At 32.9% G+C, this 19648-nt stretch overlaps 2 protein-coding genes across 7 annotated transcripts; both read right to left on the bottom strand.

Annotated features, from left to right (window-relative positions):
- Positions 1–4100: 4100 nt before the first annotated feature.
- On the bottom strand, positions 4101–9227 carry LOC112741134 (dihydroorotase, mitochondrial). Of its 6 annotated transcripts, none has more exons than XM_029291721.2 (10): positions 9063–9223; positions 8477–8541; positions 8250–8358; positions 7946–8091; positions 7589–7770; positions 6314–6450; positions 5757–5922; positions 5552–5668; positions 4953–5113; positions 4101–4538 (listed from the first exon to the last, which is right to left on the bottom strand). In XM_029291721.2, the coding sequence occupies exons 3-10, from the start codon at positions 8349–8351 to the stop codon at positions 4344–4346; spliced, it is 1206 nt and encodes a 401-aa protein (XP_029147554.1). In that variant the 5' UTR covers positions 8352–8358; positions 8477–8541; positions 9063–9223; the 3' UTR covers positions 4101–4343. The 6 variants fall into 6 exon arrangements, with proteins under 6 accessions (XP_029147554.1, XP_025645801.1, XP_072072239.1 ...); XM_025790016.3 differs by having other exon boundaries at positions 4927–5113; positions 9063–9201; XM_072216138.1 differs by having other exon boundaries at positions 8250–8352; positions 9063–9201.
- An 8019-nt stretch (positions 9228–17246) lies between these two features.
- On the bottom strand, positions 17247–18128 carry LOC114924686 (uncharacterized). Its single transcript, XM_029289957.1, has 2 exons — positions 17968–18128; positions 17247–17865 (listed from the first exon to the last, which is right to left on the bottom strand). Exons 1-2 carry the CDS (start codon positions 18126–18128, stop codon positions 17247–17249), a joined length of 780 nt encoding a protein of 259 aa, XP_029145790.1.
- Between the last annotated feature and the right edge of the window lie 1520 nt (positions 18129–19648).

Raw genomic sequence — 19648 nt, 5'->3', positions numbered from 1 at the left:
AAGGGTGAATTGGTTATGTGTTAGATGTTAGATTTTAAAGCAAATAAGTTTAGGGTACTTGGAATACCTACCCATTTTTATGGCTTCTGCTTAGAAATTAAGTTTTGTAATTGTATGATGGAGTTCTAAGATTGCCTCTGGCATTTTCAGGACCTTATTTATTATACGTGTGGCTCTTTTACCATGTTGAGAACGTCCGGTTCTCACCTCATACTATGTTGTTTTCAGATGCAGGTTGAAAGGCTTCTCGCTAGGCATCTGGATTTCTTGAAGTGGAGTAGTCCCTGGGATGTTTTGGTTTATCAGTTTATGTATATATGTACTTAGTTACTTAGCTTGCTCTCCAATAAACTTGACTATTTTGTTCCTCATAGGGGTTACGGGAGAGTTAGGAAACTTATTTTTGTATTTTGGGTTTTTGGGATACTTATGTATATATATGTAAATATTCTACGGCCAGCCTTGGCTTCACAGACTGAGTCAGGAGCTAGTTCCACTGTATTCTTGGCCCTCTTTTACCCTTTCGCTTATTCATATCTCTAACTCTTAAGGTTTCTTAGCACGCAAGTAATTCCATTTTCTGAGTGTTGCGCTTGTTATTTTGCGATTTTGCTTTACCCATTTTTCAAGATTCCTAGTATACTATAACCTATGTATATATTATTATATACATTTTATTTTAGAGATCGTAATACCACACTACCTTTATTTTACATCCTAGGTGTAAAGTTTTGTGTGATAAGATATTACATTACCTACACTTTTAAAACTATATTTAGAGATATAAAATCATTATATTTTTTTTTAAATAAGCTCATTGAAAAGCTATCTAAGTTAGTTAATTTTATTAAAATTATTGAAAATTTAGTTAAGTTGGCTAATCTGATGAAATGCACTTTTTTTCTTGGACTAGAGTAAGAAAAGTAGGTTTTTAAATCCATCATATAATTATTTTATTAAAATAGCATATATAATCATATATAATAAAATTTATCAATATTATACTAAAAGCTTAAAAATCATTTATAAAAATACTTATAATTAACCAGCATTATCAAAAAAATAGAAGAAAAGTTAGTGCATTAAAAAATATTAAAATTTTTAAATTAAAAAAATTAAAGAAAAAATTGGTGAAGGTATTGATTTGGTTCACCACATTCCATTTAAAAGGCTAAAATAGATCTTTTAGCACAAAGATTTCGTTTGATAAATTTTTTTTCGAGAGGTGTTTATACTTTTTAAAATTACAAAAGTAATATAACCTCATATATTAAATTTTAAAAGTTATTTTATTAAACACAATTGCTATTATTTATATTTATTAAAAATTATTTTAAATTTAATTTTAAAACATAGATATTACAACTTTTTAAAAATTATTTTTAAAAACTATTTAAAAGTCATTTTTAATTTAATTTTTTAAATAGTTGCTACAACTTTTAAAAATTATCTTTTAAAAGAATTTTTCTTTAAATAAATAAAAAATATCATATTTACTCTTTTGATCATTTTTTAATTTTTTTATCGTTTTGACTGCAACTATGTTGGAGGCAACAATATTAATGTAGGTGCTTACTACGAAATAAGGTAAGAAAGTATAGGGTTTAATTACTTTGTTGGTTCCTATAGTTTTAAAAAAATTTTAATTAGGTCCCTATAATTTTTTTTTTTAATTGGGTCCTTGCACCAATTTTTTTTTCAATTAAGTCCTTCTTGGTAGTAATTGACTTAATTGTATAGAAATCCAACTAAAAAAATTAGTGCAAGGACTGTTAGGACTCAAATAAAAAGAAAAAAAAAGTATATGAACTCAATTAAAAAAAATTAGTGCAAGAACAAAGAAAAAAAAGTATAAGAATCTAATTAAAAATTTCGCGAAACTCATAAGACAAACCAAACTATAACACAGCGGCGCAACAATAGCGCAGTTGCTGGCAATGTAATAATGTGATAATGAGTTGAATGTCAATGTATCCAAAATATGTGTATTATTGTAACGATTTAACTATAAGTCTATAATAATATGTACTCGTATTTTTCTACTTGTATGATTAATTAAATATTTTATTTGAAAAAAAATATAAATTAAAAAAATACAATTTAAAATTTTAAAATTATCTAAGATATGTGCAAAACTTAGTTCGTCCACCTAATGTTTTGGATAATCTTGTGTTGGTTATTTTTACTTTCTCATTTCATCCGATCTTATTCAAATAATTTAAAATTTTATAATTAACAAAATTTTTAACTTAAAATTTAGATTAATATAATTTAAATTAACGATTAAATTCAATTCAATAAAAATAAATGTACTCGTATTATTTTTTATAAACTAAAAAAAATACGAGTACAATATTACAAGTATATTTATTTTTATTGAGTATTAATTTTTAAAATTTTTTTAAATATGAGTACAACCATTGGATAACTATTTGATAACTAAAAAAAATTCTATATTCTATATTTAATAAAAAATAATAAATTATCTAATTATTGCTTGTTATATAGCGTTCTCAACTATATTGCAAGCAAAACCTGCGTTATAGTTCGAGATTTGTTTGGTTGCTATAACACTAGCAGCAAATGTGCAATGCTCTATAGTGTTCTTCCTCAAGTATGATACATAATATAGTCTTTGACTGTGTTATAGTTAAAACGATAAAAAATTTAAATTTTAACTAAAATCGTAAATATGATTTTTTTTTATTTATTAAAAAAAATTTAAAAGCTAATTTTTATAAATTATTTTTGAAAAATAAAAGATTTTATCAAATTAAATTAAAGTTCGAGACAATTTGATGCATTTGCAACGATGACACAGTAGATGACACATAAACAAATCATATTATGATACATAACACTAAATTGATGTGTGGGCAAATAACATTTTGGCATGTTGCATCATGGTCACCATATCATGTGTCACTGATTGGTCCGTCTTCACATAATTACATATGGTCAAACCATGATGTGACACATTCACTAAAGATTCATGTCGACAAGCCCCATCAACAAGCCCTTAATGGAATGTAGGTCAAAGACTAAAGACTAATGTGATGTAAATTTCAGAGACATAATTAGTGTAATTGGGATCTAGATAATTATTTTAGTAGTTAATCTCAAAAATTATTTTGGAATTTAACTCAAAAAAAAAAATATTTTACACAACATGATATTTTAAAAAAATAACTCCACCTATGCACATAGTGGATCCTAAACCCAAGTAAAAGAATAGGTTTGAATTAGACACTCAATATGACTTGGATCAATCACGTCATTGTGCTCAAGCTAGATCGTTACCTTGTATGGCTCGAGTTTAGTATCAAATGAACAAGGGCTGCTGCATCAATCTTCGAATGTATTGCAAAATGGCTTATTTGGGAGAAAAAAATAAACCCATTATCATTTTGCAACACCCTATTCCAAAAGGCATTTTTGGAACTAAAAATATTATTTATACACTAAAATTAGCCACTAAAATTATATTTATATACTAAAATTAGCCACTAAAATTAACCACCATATATTTGTGTATAAATACATGTATTATATAGTTTATTTTTAACATATATTTTATTTTCCAACATATATTTTATTCTAGTGACTGATTTTAATAAACATGTAACATACTCATTCATGAAAATAAGCCATTCCACAATATTCTCATGCGAAATTACAAATTGTTGTGCAACTTGTTAAAGCAAGACCATTGCGAAATAGTATCTGTTGCGTAATTATGCAACTTTTCCAACTCTTTCGTATGTCTAGAAATATTTTATTCTTTTATATTTATTAAATAAAAAAGAGAGAAAATTTTAGCCAACTATTTCATAATACAAGCCAACAAATTTAAAATTAAAGACGGACCAAAAATTTTTAAGGGACCAAGTATGCATTTAAATAAGAAACATAAAATGGTAAGATTGGTCATAGTTTCATTTGCAAGTTGTAACACATAAATACACCTCTGGTAAAAGGGTTGTTGAATATAGTATATTATAGTTATTGTGTAAGATGCCATTGGAACATAGCATCTAATTCAGGAGTTAATGATAGCAAGACGAGCATGTGCACATTAAGAGCAAAAGCAAAACTTCAGGTACGAAAAAAGAAAACCAATTATGTAACTTGTTCGTTTAGAATAGTCACCTTGCAGTGCAGACAGACCCCTTGATCTAAACTCTAAACACTGCGTCTGCATGAATCATGAATATATTTCCTAACAAGTAGCAATTTATTTTATTATGCACTTCCCACAGAAAGTGTCAATTGTTCTCGGCTAGTCAAGGATTCTCTCAGGTAAAAAGATACCTGTGATTTTGGTCAAAAAGGAAGAATGCTAGTCAATTAAGGGATACATCCCATTCAAGGGTTTCGCCTGCAAACATGGGAACGATGTCTCCGAACGGAAAAGATAACAGTTCAGGTACTTTCCATGGAGCCTTCTTTAGAGTAAGCTTTGACTTGTTTCTGGGTAAGCCATAGAAGTCAGACCCATTAAAGCTTGTAAAGGCCTCCAACTTATCGAGTGCACCAGCCTGCAACATGTAAAAATAACTTCAAGATAATATAAAAATTAAAATGCTTTCATAGGCAAGGTAGCATGTAAAGTGTGGGTTTTTCATTTGGTTATATTACATCTCATGGAAAAACAAGATTAATGCATGAGTCATGCATGCATATGAAGTATTCATGACAGTACTAAAATTATATGTATGTCTATTGATATTCACTGCAAAATATAAAAGGATATGTGAAAATTTCGCATACGGAGAACGCCTAGAAGTGAAAATTTAGGAATTTTACACAGCAAAACTAGTTTGCAAATCTTTTGAAACTTAAAAGTGACATATTGGTCACAGAAAACACAAATTGCTAAAATGAAAAATGAAAAGGAGTACTCTAATAATTGTTAAAGAAATATACGTTGACACAAAAATGAAAGTGTGCACCTCCTCAAAGACTTTGGCATAAACTGATAGAGCAACAGGAGCATTGAATATGCCAGCACATCCACAAGCACATTCCTTTTTACGCTTTTCATGTGGAGCACTATCAGTTCCGAGAAAAAATCTTTTACTTCCGCTAGTGACAGCCGAAACAATAGCCTGTCCTATGAAGGGAAAAAATAAAGAGTTCAAGGTAAGATAATATAGTTTTGCAATAGAAATTAATTTAATAATAATTAAAATGATTAACAAGTTCGCAACAAATATTTCAAGCTAATTATGTATGAGTCTGTTCAATAGACTCCATAACTCTTCAATAAGACTTCTCTTTACAGCAAAGCTACAAGTTTCATCTTCAAAATATAAACTGATGTTGGAAGGCCATTCCAGGCTAGCAGCCACAGAAAATCAATATTTTCTAATTGTAGGAATAACATCAAATCCGATCAATGAAAAACTAAGATATTCGCTAAATATAATACAAGCAAACCATGGATTAATTCATGACCTTAAATAGCTACTTCAATTTCATAACCATGAGAACTGACATAACATGTAAAGATGTTACAAATCTATTAAGGGGAAAAAACAAAGCTGCATACTGTGGATCTCTCTTTTGAGAACTGGAAGACAGTAATTGTGGGGCTGCAAGCCACCTTGGAACAAAGCATTGCGGTTAAGGATAAGATGCTGAGGTGTAACAGTTGCACCTACAGAACCTGGAAAGGAAAACCATACATTAGTAAAATTTTAGAACATCACAGCATAATGATGAGAAAGCTCTTCCAAGAAATTGAAATAAGGTACCCTCTTTGCAAGACATAACAAACTTGACAGCATCCATGGTAGTAATATGCTCCATTACAATCTTAAGCTGTGGAAGCTTTTGAACCAAAGGCTCTAAAATCGTTTCAATATAAACCTTTTCCCGGTCAAAAATATCAACATTTGGATCTGTAACTTCTCCATGAACCTGTCACATACACCGATTCGCAAATAAGAAAGTACAAACACGAACTTTCAATTTTATGTACATTATAGACAATAGACAAATCAACATGCAAAAAGAGAGTAAAGCATTATTGGGCAAGCCAAGCACAACGTAGACAACAGTTAAAAGTCTTCAAGTATTTGCACACAATTTTAGAGGGGCATATTGTGATATTGGCGTCAAATATAATAAATTCCATTGGAAAAGGTGTATTATAATTCAGACATGGTGTGATTAGTCATAAGAATAATGACATTGTAGCTGAAATTGAATCACTATCTACAATTGGGGCAAGCATGTCATCTAAAAGCACGTAATGCATTGTTATTCATCAACTCACATACACACACATATAGAGAGGGAAAATACGTACCAGTAATGGTAAATCTTGCTCAACCATTTCCTCAAGAACAGGAAAGCATTTTCCAAAAAGATCTGTAACACCATCTTGAGAATTTGTGGTAGCACCAGCAGGATACAACTTCACACCATAAACAGCTCCACTCTTTTCTTCCAAATACAATTAGCATAAATAATGTACTATAGTCAGAAGAATCAAGCCAAAGTTGAATAAGTATAGAGAATAGTATGAAATTAGACGATCAAACCATTGATTTCCATGTGAACGACAAATATTTTGTACTTTTTATATCAATTAGTTGTGTACACAAACATTAAGCTAGATCCTTTGCTCCATTGAACAAAGCTGAAAGCTTCCACTATGCATAAGAAAAGAGCAATAAATGGGATGGCCATCAAGAAATTGTTTCGTCTAAAGAAAGAGAAAAGAAAAAAAAAGCTCAAACTCATGATTACTGAAGTCTACACCAAGCAACATTGACCCCTACAGTAGAGAAACCCTGACTCAGGAGAAAGGAGTGAGAATAGCAGGGGAAAGAATTAGTGAGGACAGCAGGAAGCTTGTAATGCCGTAATGCTGACTAGGAAGAGATGTGGGTTTATGAGGAAAATTGAGAGACAGGACGCATGGTTCAATGAGAAAAATATGATTGGAGCCAGTTAAGCAATTTCTAAGGAGGGTGGCTCCCATATGCATAGGATATTTACTTGCTTTATAGCTTTTTAATATATTTTTCATACTTGCTTAAACACTTATACTGTTTCTTAAGATCAATACTAAACTATGATATCAGATTATGTTAATTATGCATAGAGGTTTTCTTAACTTCTATCCCATACTCTATCCGTTTTGACACGAATCATATATAATATGTTTTTCCATAGCTACTACCTAGTTAAATATCTGCCAATGATTACATCTCGAATTTCACCCCATAAAAGTTATAACAAAATAAAAGTCACCCCTTCGTTAGTACCATAAACTTCTTTATGTAGTGGCTAATTGTGTTTGAAATAAGAAATGCTTGACAGCAAAGATAATATCATGTTAGCTTGTCATGTAGCAACAAAACACAGCTGGAAATATGAAATAGAACTGATAAGGTAAAAGGTAAAAGAAGTTAATTTTAATAAAATTCTTCTAGTAAAACATAAAACCTTATACTAACAAAGACACATCAATTAAACATACTTACTATCTCCGCCAACGCTATTTTTTATTACTTGAAATTGCATAGGTAATTGGCAATATTTTGTTTAGATTCACATATAAACAAATTATACTCACTTGCACGTTTAATCTCATCAGGGCTTGTCATATCTGTTAAGTAAAGGGTCATCAAAGGAGTGAAGCTGCTATCTTTAGGCAATGCTTTCAAAATGGACTCCCTATAAGCCAAAGCAGCTGCAGTAGTAGTGATGGGTGGTTTCAAATTGGGCATCACTATTGCCCTTCCGAAATGCTTGGCACTGTAGAAGCAATATTTATTAATTAATATTCACTTCTGTTTCCTTTAAATGCAGTTAACACAGTCATAGCTAAATAATAATAGACCATGTCCAAGGCTCTTTAGGCATCTGACAAAAATAAACAGCAAGAAATGCATGGTGTTTAAAAAGTCTTTTCTATCAGAAATCAAATTACCTATGAGGGATGACACCTTCAAGTAGGTCACCATCACGAAGGTGAAGATGCCAATCATCAGGTTGTGTAATACTGAGTTCCATCCTTGTTCCTTTACAATTAAAGCGCTTATGATTTTCGAACCTTTTGGAAGAGAATCTCAGTACCTTTGGTAGAAGGATAACAATTTAATTACTAGCAGAATCAGAAAAACCGGAAGAGATTAATTCTTGATTTAATCATAAAATTTATTTAAACTTTATAGAAATAAAATGAAAATCTAGTTCAATATGCTATATTTATTGATGTTGATACTATGACTCACCATCTCCCCAAACATTCTACACTTATCCATGCAAAATAGCAACAAGTTCAATATGCAACACTTGTTGATGTTGGTACCATGACTCCCCTTTTCCCCAAACATTCTACAACTTTCCATGCAAAAATGGCAAGAAAAATATCATTTTTTTTTGTAGACACAGAGAATGGGATTGAAGAAGCATGAAAATGAAAGATGAATAAAACTACAATCAGAATATATATACATACTTGGCAAGGAAGTGGCAAAGTCTTTATCATTCCCTCCTAGTACTACTAAAGCATGAGCAAACTATCTGCTCAAATAAGAAACTTATCAAAACAAACAATATAAACATGATTGGAAAAAATGCAGAAAGATCAAGTACGTCACCATTAAATATATTAGGAGAAACAAGTTAAGTATAGTATCAACTACATTTGTGATGAACAAATCAATGCATGTACGAATCTGCGAGAAGAGTTTACAAGAGCTTGCGAACTTGTGCGTTTTTTTACGAGTAAAATCTCAGTCCTAGATCAGTATAATAACAACCATAACAGCTATAATAGAACCCTGTCATTCTATCAAACACAACATAAGCATTCATTCACACAGCAACGAAAATATATTTATTATTGTTCTGTTTTAATAAAAGAAAAATCTAAATAATGTACTTCTTGTTCAATTTAACTAAACTCGTATTTAAGGGGAAAAAAAAACGCTTTAGTTTATACACTTACAACATATATTTTTTACAGAAAAAAGTATAAATATAAAAGAAAAATTATACACAAACAAAAAGCTAAAAATGAAACAGGAGCTAACGGTACTTACCGGAGAAGGGATCCGGTGACAGCCGTCGTGCTCTGTTTCCGGTGGAGGCAGCCGTCGGCACTGTTGATGGTGGAGAGTTCGATCAGAAGGTGACAGAACAGAAGTAACTACTGTGACGAGAACTAAGTTGCAAGAGGTCAACGTTGAGAATGAGATGCTCCTCTTTCTCCCTTTTTTTTTTTCTTTTTCTTTTTTCTTTTTTTAATTTTTGGGCTAAAAGAATAAGAAGATTAATGAAAAAAAAACAACGTTTTGGGCCGATATAACCAGGCTGACACTAAACAAAAAATAGAAGCAACAAAGAATATTATATTGCTAGATTAGAAACTAGGCTAGCTATAAGCTCAGACTATTGCCCACTTGTTCTTACTCTAGAGCCGAAGAAGAAATGCCCAAGATATTTCAGGTATGAAGTTCATTGAGAAGATCACCGAGAATGCAAAGAAGTGGTTAAAAGAGGTTGGAATAGTAGTACAAGAGAAAGAAACAAATGAGAAATTTTGTTAGAGAGAATGAAAAGCTGTAAAAAGGAGTTCAAAAGTTGGAGCAGGAGAAGCTTTACTAAAGCTGACAGGAAAATAACAAAACTACAGGAAGAACTCCAAAACCTCAAAAACTCAAGCTTAACCGAGCAGCAGCAGGAACTGTCGCAGAACATCAAGAAGAGGATAGAACAATTATGGAAACAAGAAGAGAAGTATTGGGGTCAGAGATCAAGACTCAAATGGTTAAAATGGGGAGATAGCAACACAGCTTTTTTTCATGCCACAACACTGCAAAGAAGGGATAGAAATAGATTTGAGAGAATAAAGGACAGCAGTGGAAACTGGGTAACCAACAGTTCGACCATAATGAGAATGATAGAAGAACATTTCTCCAACCTGTTCACCAAATCTGTAAGAGAAGGTGTAGATTAATGCATCCAAAAAGTGCCAAAAAGAGTAACACAGGAGATGAATGATGAGCTCATAAGAGAGTTAGATGAAGGAGAAGTAAGAGAGGGTGTCTTCAGCATGGGAGGCCTCAAAGCCCCGGAGCCAGACGGTTTGAACGGAATGTTTTTTCAAAGCCACTGGGAGGTGGTTAAGGAAGATTTCATTGCAGTGGTTAGAGATTTTTTTGAAAACAGAAAGATCCATCCGGACATAAGCGAAACCACGGTGGTGCTCGTGCCCAAGGTCAACAGACCAGAAAATCTCAATCAGCTGAGACCTATTAGCTGTTGCAACTTCATCTACAAAGTTATTTCCAAGATTTTGGTAAAAAGACTTAAAAACATGCTTATAGACATTGTCTCACCTATCCAAAGTGCGTTTGTGAGCAACGGGCTCATCCAAGACAACATCATAATTGTACAAGAAATATACCAAAGCTTGGAAAAAAAGAAAAAGCAATGGGGCAGAGAACATGGCGATTAAGCTCGACATGAACAAAGCTTATGACCGAATGGAGTGGGATTTTATTGAGTCGGTACTGAAGGCCTTTGGGTTTCATCCAAAATGGGTCAATCTTGTTATGGAGTGCATCACTACAACGACCTACCGGATTAAAATAAATGGTGCTCTCTCAAGAAAAATCATTCCTAGTAGAGGACTCAGACAAGGGGACCCTTTATCACCTTACTTGTTCATACTAGCGGCGGAAGTCCTAACTATTTTGATGAAAGAAGCACAAGAGCATGGAAGAATTAAAGGATTTAAGATAGCACCAACAGCACCTACTCTCACACACCTTCTATTTGCAGACGATTGTATTATTTTGGCGGAAGCAAATGTGGAGGAGGCATACCAAATTATTTCCATCCTAAACCAGTACACCGAGGCATCAGGGCAGAAAATAAACTTACAGAAATCAGGGATCACATTTGGCAAGCAAGTGGCATTACAAGATAGAGTGGACATAGAGAAGATTTTGGACATGAGCACATGGGACAATCCGGGCAAATATTTGGGGTTACCGGCTCATTGGGGGAGATCAAAAAGCAAAGCGTTGGCGTGGATAGAAGAGAGTAATGAACAAAGTGGAAGGTTGGAAAGAAAATTTACTCAACCAAGCGGGAAAAGAAACCCTCATCAAATCAGTGGTTCAAGCCATTCCGGTCTATGCTATGAATGTGGTCTTATTTTCCAAAGGCTTCTGTAGAAAATTAAGTGCCAAAGTTACAAAGTTCTGGTGGAGTTCTAATAATAAGGTCTCTAGTATTCATTGGAGAAGCTGGAGGAAGATTTGTGAAAGCAAAAAAGAGGGAGGCTTAGGTTTCAAAGATTTTCAATAACAAAATCTAGCCCTTTTGGCAAAACAGTCATGGAGGATTTTACAAGAACCAGAGGCAATTTGAGTTAAAATTATCAAAGCCGTTTATTTTCCAAGGGAATGCTTTGGGAAGGAGAAAGTAAAAAATGGATCATCCTGGGTATGGAGAAGCATCATACAAGGAAGAGAGTTCATGAGAAGGAAAGGAAAGTGGATGGTTGGTAATGGTAGAACTATTAATATTTGGGAGGATTCTTGGGTTTACGGCATGGGGAGGATTTTCAGAGAGAGAAATCAGGAGGTAAACGTAGTGGAAGAGCTGATAAAACAAGGAGAAGGATGGGACGAAGTAAAGATCAAAAGGTTGTTCCCGACTGATATAGCTAACAAGATTCTCAGAACCCCGATAAGCTTAATTGACAGAGAGGATAGTCTAAATTGGCCGTATAAGTCGGACGGACGCTACTCGGTAAGGACGGGATACCAAGCTGCTAGAGAGAGGATAACGAACATAATCTTAATACACCATCAACAAGTGGAGAGGACAAGGAGGTGTGGACAGAAATCTGGAAACTTCAGGTACCACAGAAGATTAAAATGTTCATGTGGAAGGCGGTTCAGAATATCATACCAGTGGGAGCCAATCTATTTAGAAAAAAACTCACAAGGAATCCCATATGCTTTATTTGCAATGAGAATGTTGAAACTACAGAACATACCCTCTTACTATGTCCATGGACTAGGGTAGCCTGGTTTGGATCTCAATGCTAACTCAGTCAATCAACAGAAAATGTCTCTACTTTTGGGAACTGGTTTCTTAAGAATGTCAGAAAAATTAGAGCAGACAAGGACAAGAATCAGGATACAATGATCACTAAAATTGCTTATCTGTGTTGGGAACTATGGAAAACAAGAACAGAGATTATTTTAAAAATATAGCAGTCAATCCTAAGACTACAATTGAAAGAGCCTGTGCAATGGAGAAAGAATATACGGCAGCAACCAAGGAGGAGCAACAAACAGCAACAAATACAAACTTGGCAAAAAAATGAAAAGCAGCTACCTGGAAGCCACCACCAGGGGAGTGGATCAAGGCCAATGTGGATGCAGCTTTCAACTGCAACTCAAGAGAAGGAGCAACAGCAACAATGATCAGAGACAATAGGGGAAAACTCCTTATGGGGGCTACGAACAGAATCAAGGCAAGCTCCGCCCTAATAGCAGAGGCAACAGCAATTAGAAATGCAGTCATCCTAGCCAGAAATCTTAGGTTAAATAAGATTTTAATAGAGTCGGATAGCCTTCTCTTGGTACAAGCTCTGAAATCAAACAACATTAGAGGCGAAGCAGAACCCATTTTAAGAGATATTTTAGAATGGATGAAGGAAGTAGAGAACTGTGGTCTTACCTGGACACCAAGGGAGGGGAATCAACTGGCTCACATGGCGGCAGCAATGGAAGTGGAAAGAAAGCTTGAGAGAAATTGGACTGGGAACCCCCCCACTCCGATACAGGACATTCTTCAAAAGGAGGCGCGGCTAGCTAGCAGGATAGGAGCGAATACTTCCGTGGCTGGGATGCAAGCTACAAACACAATTGAACGGCAGACAAATAAGGATAAGCATACTACATCGGGGCTTTGAGGAATAAAGTCACATACCAATCAAGGAAGCTTCTCGAGGCATCAAATTGAAATGAAAGATACAAGAGAGGATCAGCAGAGCAATGCAGGGAATCAGAGACAGAATGCAGTCCAAATTGCACTTGAATTTGGTACAGTAGGCATGCCTGTTCTCGAGATGGCTCTCTCTGCCTTGGATTTAAGAGGCAGCTTGGTAGACGAAATTGTGATCCTCAAAGTTGGTCTCTTTGTATTTGTATGAAATCAAAACTACCCCAAAGAGATCATGGTGTGATGAATTGGGATCTTAATGATCCCTGGTGTGATCATAACTCCGTTCAACTTAACCAGCAAGTGTACTGGGTCATCCAAGTAATACCTTACATGAGTAAGGGTCGATCCCACAGAGATTGTTGGTATGAAGCAAGCTATGGTCACCTTGTAAATCTCATTTAAGCAGATTAAATTGGTTTATGATGAGTTCGAAAATTAATAATAAATAGAAAATAAAATAAGATAGAAATACTTATGTAAATCAATAGTGGAAATTTCAGATAGGCGTATGGAGATGCTATGCTCCTCTCGAATCTCTACTTTCTTCTTACATTCATCCAATCCTTCTTACTCCTTTCCATGGCAAGCTGTATGTAGGGCATCACTGTTGTCAATAGCTACATCCCATCCTCTCAGTGAAAATGGTCCTATGCTCTGTCATAGCACGGCTAATCATCTGTCGGTTCTCAATCAGGTTGGAATAGAATCCCTTGATTCTTTTGCGTTTGTCATCACGCCCAGCCTTCAGGAGTTTGAAGCTCGTCACAGTCATTCAATCCCAGAATCCTACTCGGAATACCATCGACAAGGTTTAGACTTTCCGGATCCTCATGAATGCCGCCATCTATCTAGCTTATACCACGAAGATTCTGTTGGGGAATCTAAGAGATATGCGCCCGGTCTAGAGTAGAACGGAGGTGGTTGTCAGTCACGCACGTTTATAGGTGAGAATGATGATGAGTGTCACGGATCATCACATTCATCAAAGTGTTGTGCAACGTATATCTTGGAATAAGAATAAAAGAGAATTGAATAGAAAGTAATAGTAATTGTATTGAAACTTGAGGTACAGCAGAGCTCCACACCCTTAATCTATGGTGTGTAGAAACTCCACCGTTGAAAATACATAAGTGAAAGGTTCAGGCATGGCCGAATGGCCAGCCCCCTGAATGATCAAGAGACCGAATGATCAAAGACTACAAAGTCAAAAGATTAAACTGTCAAAAGATGTCTAATACAATAGTAACTTATCCTATTTATACTAGACTAGCTACTAGGGTTTACATGAGTAAGTAATTGATGCATAAATCCACTTCCGGGGCCCACTTGGTGTATGCTTGGGCTGAGCTTGATCTATCCACGAGCTGAGGCTTTTCTTGGAGTTGAACTCCAGGTTATAACGTGTTTTGGGCGTTCAACTCCGGATCATGACGTGTTTCTGGCGTTTAACTCCAGACAGCAGCATGTACTTGGCGTTCAACGCCACTTTACGTCGTCAATTCCCAAATAAAGTATGAACTATTATATATTTCTGGAAAACTCTGGATGTCTACTTTCCAACGCCGTTGAGAGCGCGCCATTTGGAGTTTTGTAGCTCTAGAAAATCCATTTCGAGTGCAGGGAGGTCAGATTCCAACAGCATTAGCAGTCCTTTTGTCAGCCTTTTTCAGAGTTTTGCTCAAGTCCCTCAATTTTAGCCAGAAATTACCTGAAATCACAGAAAAACACACAAACTCATAGTAAAGTCCAGAAATGTGAATTTAGCATAAAAACTAATGAAAACATCCCTAAAAGTAGCTTGAACTTACTAAAAACTATCTAAAAACAATGCCAAAAAGCGTATAAATTATCCGCTCATCACAGCTCCATAGCACAAAGCAACGAAGCCCAACAGAACCACCTCTAGCTCCCACAGGTCATGAAAGTGGCGCCATATGCCATGCAATGGAGAACATGGCAAGTTCAGCAGTTTTCTTTTTCTTCAATTAGAGCACGGCTTCAGCTTCTGTTGTGAAATCGGGGCGGACCTCTCCAAACTGGGTTTTCTTCCAGGCCTTTGGCCCAGACCGAAAAAAAAAGAAAATTTCTGCAACTTGGCTGTCAAGTAGTTTAGTGGTATTTATTTTTGTTTAATTTTTGTTTTTGCTTCCTGGATGTTTTGTCTTTTTTCGTTTTACCAAAAATAACAAAATTTTTTATCTAAATATCAGTGTAAAATTTTAAATTATAATGATCTAATTAACATTTTGTTAAGATTATAAAGATGTATAAAGTAATTAAACCTAAATAATAAAATATATTTTTAAAAAATACTATTTCCTTTGTGTCAAAATATAATTTATTTAGTTCGACTTTTTATGTTTTATTTTTATTTTTAATATTTTCTGTTTTAAAGGTGAATCAAAACAATCATATTATATAAATACCATAAAATAAGAATAAAGAGAAATGCTATATGAATCACTTTTGTGTATACACGCCTCTTTTGAAAATTTTCTATTTTGTCGTATTAAAAATGATTGATAAACATTAGAAAAAGATAAAAGATTTTTCTTTTATACCATTAAAAGAATATATATGAGAGGTGAAAAAAAATGGTCAAACATCATTCTCAATAATTAGCCTTGTAGCCCCATCAAATTTTATAAATAAACATAAATACGTGTTGGCTAATTTTTGTATTTATTAAGTATTTTTGAATTTTTTATGTTCATAAATTATTTAATTATTTTGGTAAGAAAAATTTAATTACTCTACAACAAAAAGCTTGATTAGTCTACACAAAATATTTAATTCTTTCAGTAGCTAATTTCTTGTGCATTCATATAACATTTCTAGATGACAAAACATTGAAAATATAAAATATTAATTATTCTAATTTGACCTTTATTTTTCTACAAAATTGAAAAAAAATTGAAAAGAAAAACTATATCCTAGAAAATCCTGAAATTAAAGAGAAGTAGAGATTGCCAGATTGAAAACTTACCTTCAAACAGACACGGAGAAAATAGAGAACAAGATTTTGTGTTATATTTATAAAAGTCAAAATAAAAAAATAAAACCAAAGTGTATTTATTAATTAAGTCTAATTAAATTGGTCTAACATTAACAAAAATCAATTATAAATAGTATTACTCTAAATTTTATTGTTTAATTTGATTAAACTTAGTTCATAAAAAGATTTAGATGTATAACATTACTCAATAACTTATTCAATTCAAATTTATTTAAATTTGTTTATTTTAGTTCAAAGCAATTTTCCAAATTAAATCAAACTGGTGATATTGATTTGATTCAGAATATATACAGTTGCGTTTTTAATCAAAATCAAATTAAACTGAACCAATGTAAACGAAGTTTAATTTAGTAAATTTTATCTTATTAAAAAAATTAATGGATAAATGAAGATATCTTTTTTTGTATTAAATTAAAATTTAAAATGTATTGCTATCGTTTATCATTGGTTTACTAATCTCATACATATTGAATCTCTTGTCATTTTCTTCGTTAAAAGCAGGGACAAAGTTAGGCTAACTATTTAGGGGGACGATGTTTAATAATTTACTACAAATATTTTATATTACTATTTTTATTGATAAAATTAAAAAAATAAATATATAATCTCAATCAAAGTAAGACAATAATATATAAAAATTACCACTTACAGTTTTGTATCATGAAAAGGCTATTCGACGTTTTTTTCTATTTTCAAAATCATCTATAATTGAATTTGTGTCGAAAATAGCTGCTAATTCTTTTTCTATATAGTGACCAAATTGTCTGCAAGAAATTCATCAACCATCTTACTTCAAAGTCTTGTCTTAACAATTTTCATTGCTGAAAAAGCTCTTTCTGTTAGACACTAATAAAGTCAAAACAAGACGTATTAATTTATCAACCATGTGATAAGTTCTTGATTTTCCCGTTTCTTGCAACTTGTTGCACAATTCAAAAAGTGTACCAATGCCTTTCAAATGATTTGGTATATCATGCTGATAATGTTGCAACTGAGATTTCAAAATATTTAGCTCATTAGAAGGAAAGTCAAGGGGATAAAACTTCTCTGCTAACTTGCTAATTTCTTCAATATTAAATTATTTGAAATTGTCCTTAGGATCCAAAGCACAACTCAAAGTCAAAAGCTCTATTGTTTGCTCATTAAATCTACTATTCAACTCTTGTATTTGAGAGTCAACTGTTGCCAAAAATATATCTATTCGATAATGATGCTCAACTGTCACACTTGGTTGACGAGATCAACCTCTTCCAAAAACATATTGTGCACTCATATTAGGGACTTCAATTTCATGCTTTTCACAAAAATCTTTAACATTTGCAAGAAAATTGCACCATCCACCATCTCTTAATTGTTGAAGAAGTAACTTTGATGTAGAAACAATATGCATTGCATTAAGAATATATTGAGATTGTTGTTGCAGTGCTTGACAAAGAACATTAGTGATTCCCATAATCTCTTTCATCAAGTGCAAAGTGAAAACAAATTCAAATGACAATAATATTTTACTAACACCATAAGCCTCACCTCTTTGTGCATAAGTTGTCCCATCTTCAATGATATTATTGAGAATAATGTTGGTAGCAGTAAACATTTTTACCAAACTGCAAATAGAATTAAAATGAGAGCTCCATCGAGTATCCCCAACTCTTTGTAAAGTGCTTATTTGATTCGCACCTTTGCCTGTTTCTAATTCATTTTGAGCAACCAAGTTTGCATTTTCAATTGCTTGGGCTTCTTGTAATTGATCATGTCTTTTTGAAGAAGCACTAACAATAGTGACAATAGAGTTTAATTGAGTAAAAAATTCATGAATTTGAAGTACCTCTCTTGAAGCTGCCACCAATGCTAATTGTAACCTATGAGCAAAACAATGTACATAGTATGCTTGTGGAGAATCTTTAAGAAACAAAGCTTGCAAACCATTCCACTCACCCTACATGTTGCTAGCACCATCATACCCTTGACCCCTAATATTTTCAACTTGGAGATTATAATGAGAAAGGACAGAAATCAATTCTTTCTTTAAAGTTGTTGCACAAGTATCAGTGACATGCACAAGATCAAATAATCTCTCTTTAACAAAATCATCTAGAGTAACAAATCTCAAAACAATGGCCATTTGCTCCTTTTTAAATTCATCTCTAGCTTCATCAACAATAATACAAAATTTGGCATCTCCAATCTCTTCTCTAATTGAATTTCTCACCTTAGTAGCAAGAATATGTAGAATTTCTTTTTGGACATCATTTGAAGTATACTTAGCATTTTTTGGAGCATTTTCCAAAATTTTCTTTTTCACTCTTTCATTGTAAAATTCCAAAAATTTTAATATTTCCAAAAAGTTACCTCTGTTGCTTGAACTTTGGCTTTCATCATGTCCTCTGTATGCACAACCTTGAAATGTCAATCATCTAATGCAATCTATAGATGCTCCTAGCCGAATTCGGTTCTTTTCAATCTCTTCTGATGTTTGCTTATGAAGAAGTCTGTCGATATGTTGTGATTGTTTCATCAAATCATCACATGATTTCAGCACCTTATGATGAAATGAGTTGGGACCTTTGCCAATGTGATTCAAAAGAGCACATTCTTTTCCACTATTTACTTTCTTCCAATTCCTGAAACCATTCTCAATAAAAGCATTTGAACCCGTATTGATTGAAGGTTCCTTAGCAAAAAGAAAGCATGGAAAACAATATATAGCATCATCTTCTATAGAATATTCTAACCAAGATGGGAACAATTTAAACCATGAAGCTTGAAAACGACGATGACTTTTATCACCAGAAAATAGATAATTATCAAGAATTGGTTGATTTGGCCGAACTTTAATATAAGCCCGACGGATTTCATCTCTTTTATTTGGAGGAAACTTCCAAATTATTGGTCGCATTCTAGGATCTCTTTCCAAACGAAAAACATCCAGTTGATTTGGAAGAAGTCGTGGACGCTTTAAGCTATTTAATGGAGAACTTGAAGTAATGAAATGTGATGACCCCTCAAGTGTTGGAGTAGTAATAGTAGAAGCATCTTCATTATCTTGATCTTTTCTTTTAAAAAATGTATCAATGGTTTTGAACTTACTCATAATTCAAATGGCCAAATAAGTTCCTATAATTAAAAATATATTTAGCAAAAAGTGTAAATTACAGTCTAAATCTTTATAAAATATAAAAATTATATTTCAATTTAAAATAAAATATTAAAATTTGGAACAATAATACTAACATCCTAGTATAAATAATATAAAATTGTAATTAAATAGTTAACTAATAAAAAAAACTAAATATACAAACTAACATATAATAACATAAACTTAATTAACAAATAATAATAAATTAACTAATTAAGTAAATAACTAAATATAAAAAAATAAAAATATAACCTTTTTTTAGAAAGAAGAGTGAAGAATTACTTGTTGAACTACTATTTTTTTTAATCTGCAAAAAACAAAAAAATAAGAGTCAAAAGAAGTAAAAGATAAGAAGATTAAAGAGATAAAGAAGAAGAAGAATAAGAAAAGTTGTTATTTGAAATTTTGGAAAGTGAAGGCGGGAAGGGAGGGAGGGGGAGACTGGTTACGCTGGAAAATAAAAAAAAAAGGGATGGAGAGACTGGTTGTATGCTGAGAAATAAAAA

This window comes from Arachis hypogaea, chromosome 2, assembly GCF_003086295.3.
Source record: "Arachis hypogaea cultivar Tifrunner chromosome 2, arahy.Tifrunner.gnm2.J5K5, whole genome shotgun sequence".
Classification (NCBI taxonomy): Eukaryota; Viridiplantae; Streptophyta; class Magnoliopsida; order Fabales; family Fabaceae; genus Arachis; species Arachis hypogaea.
This window is presented reverse-complemented; position numbering and strand designations above follow the sequence as displayed.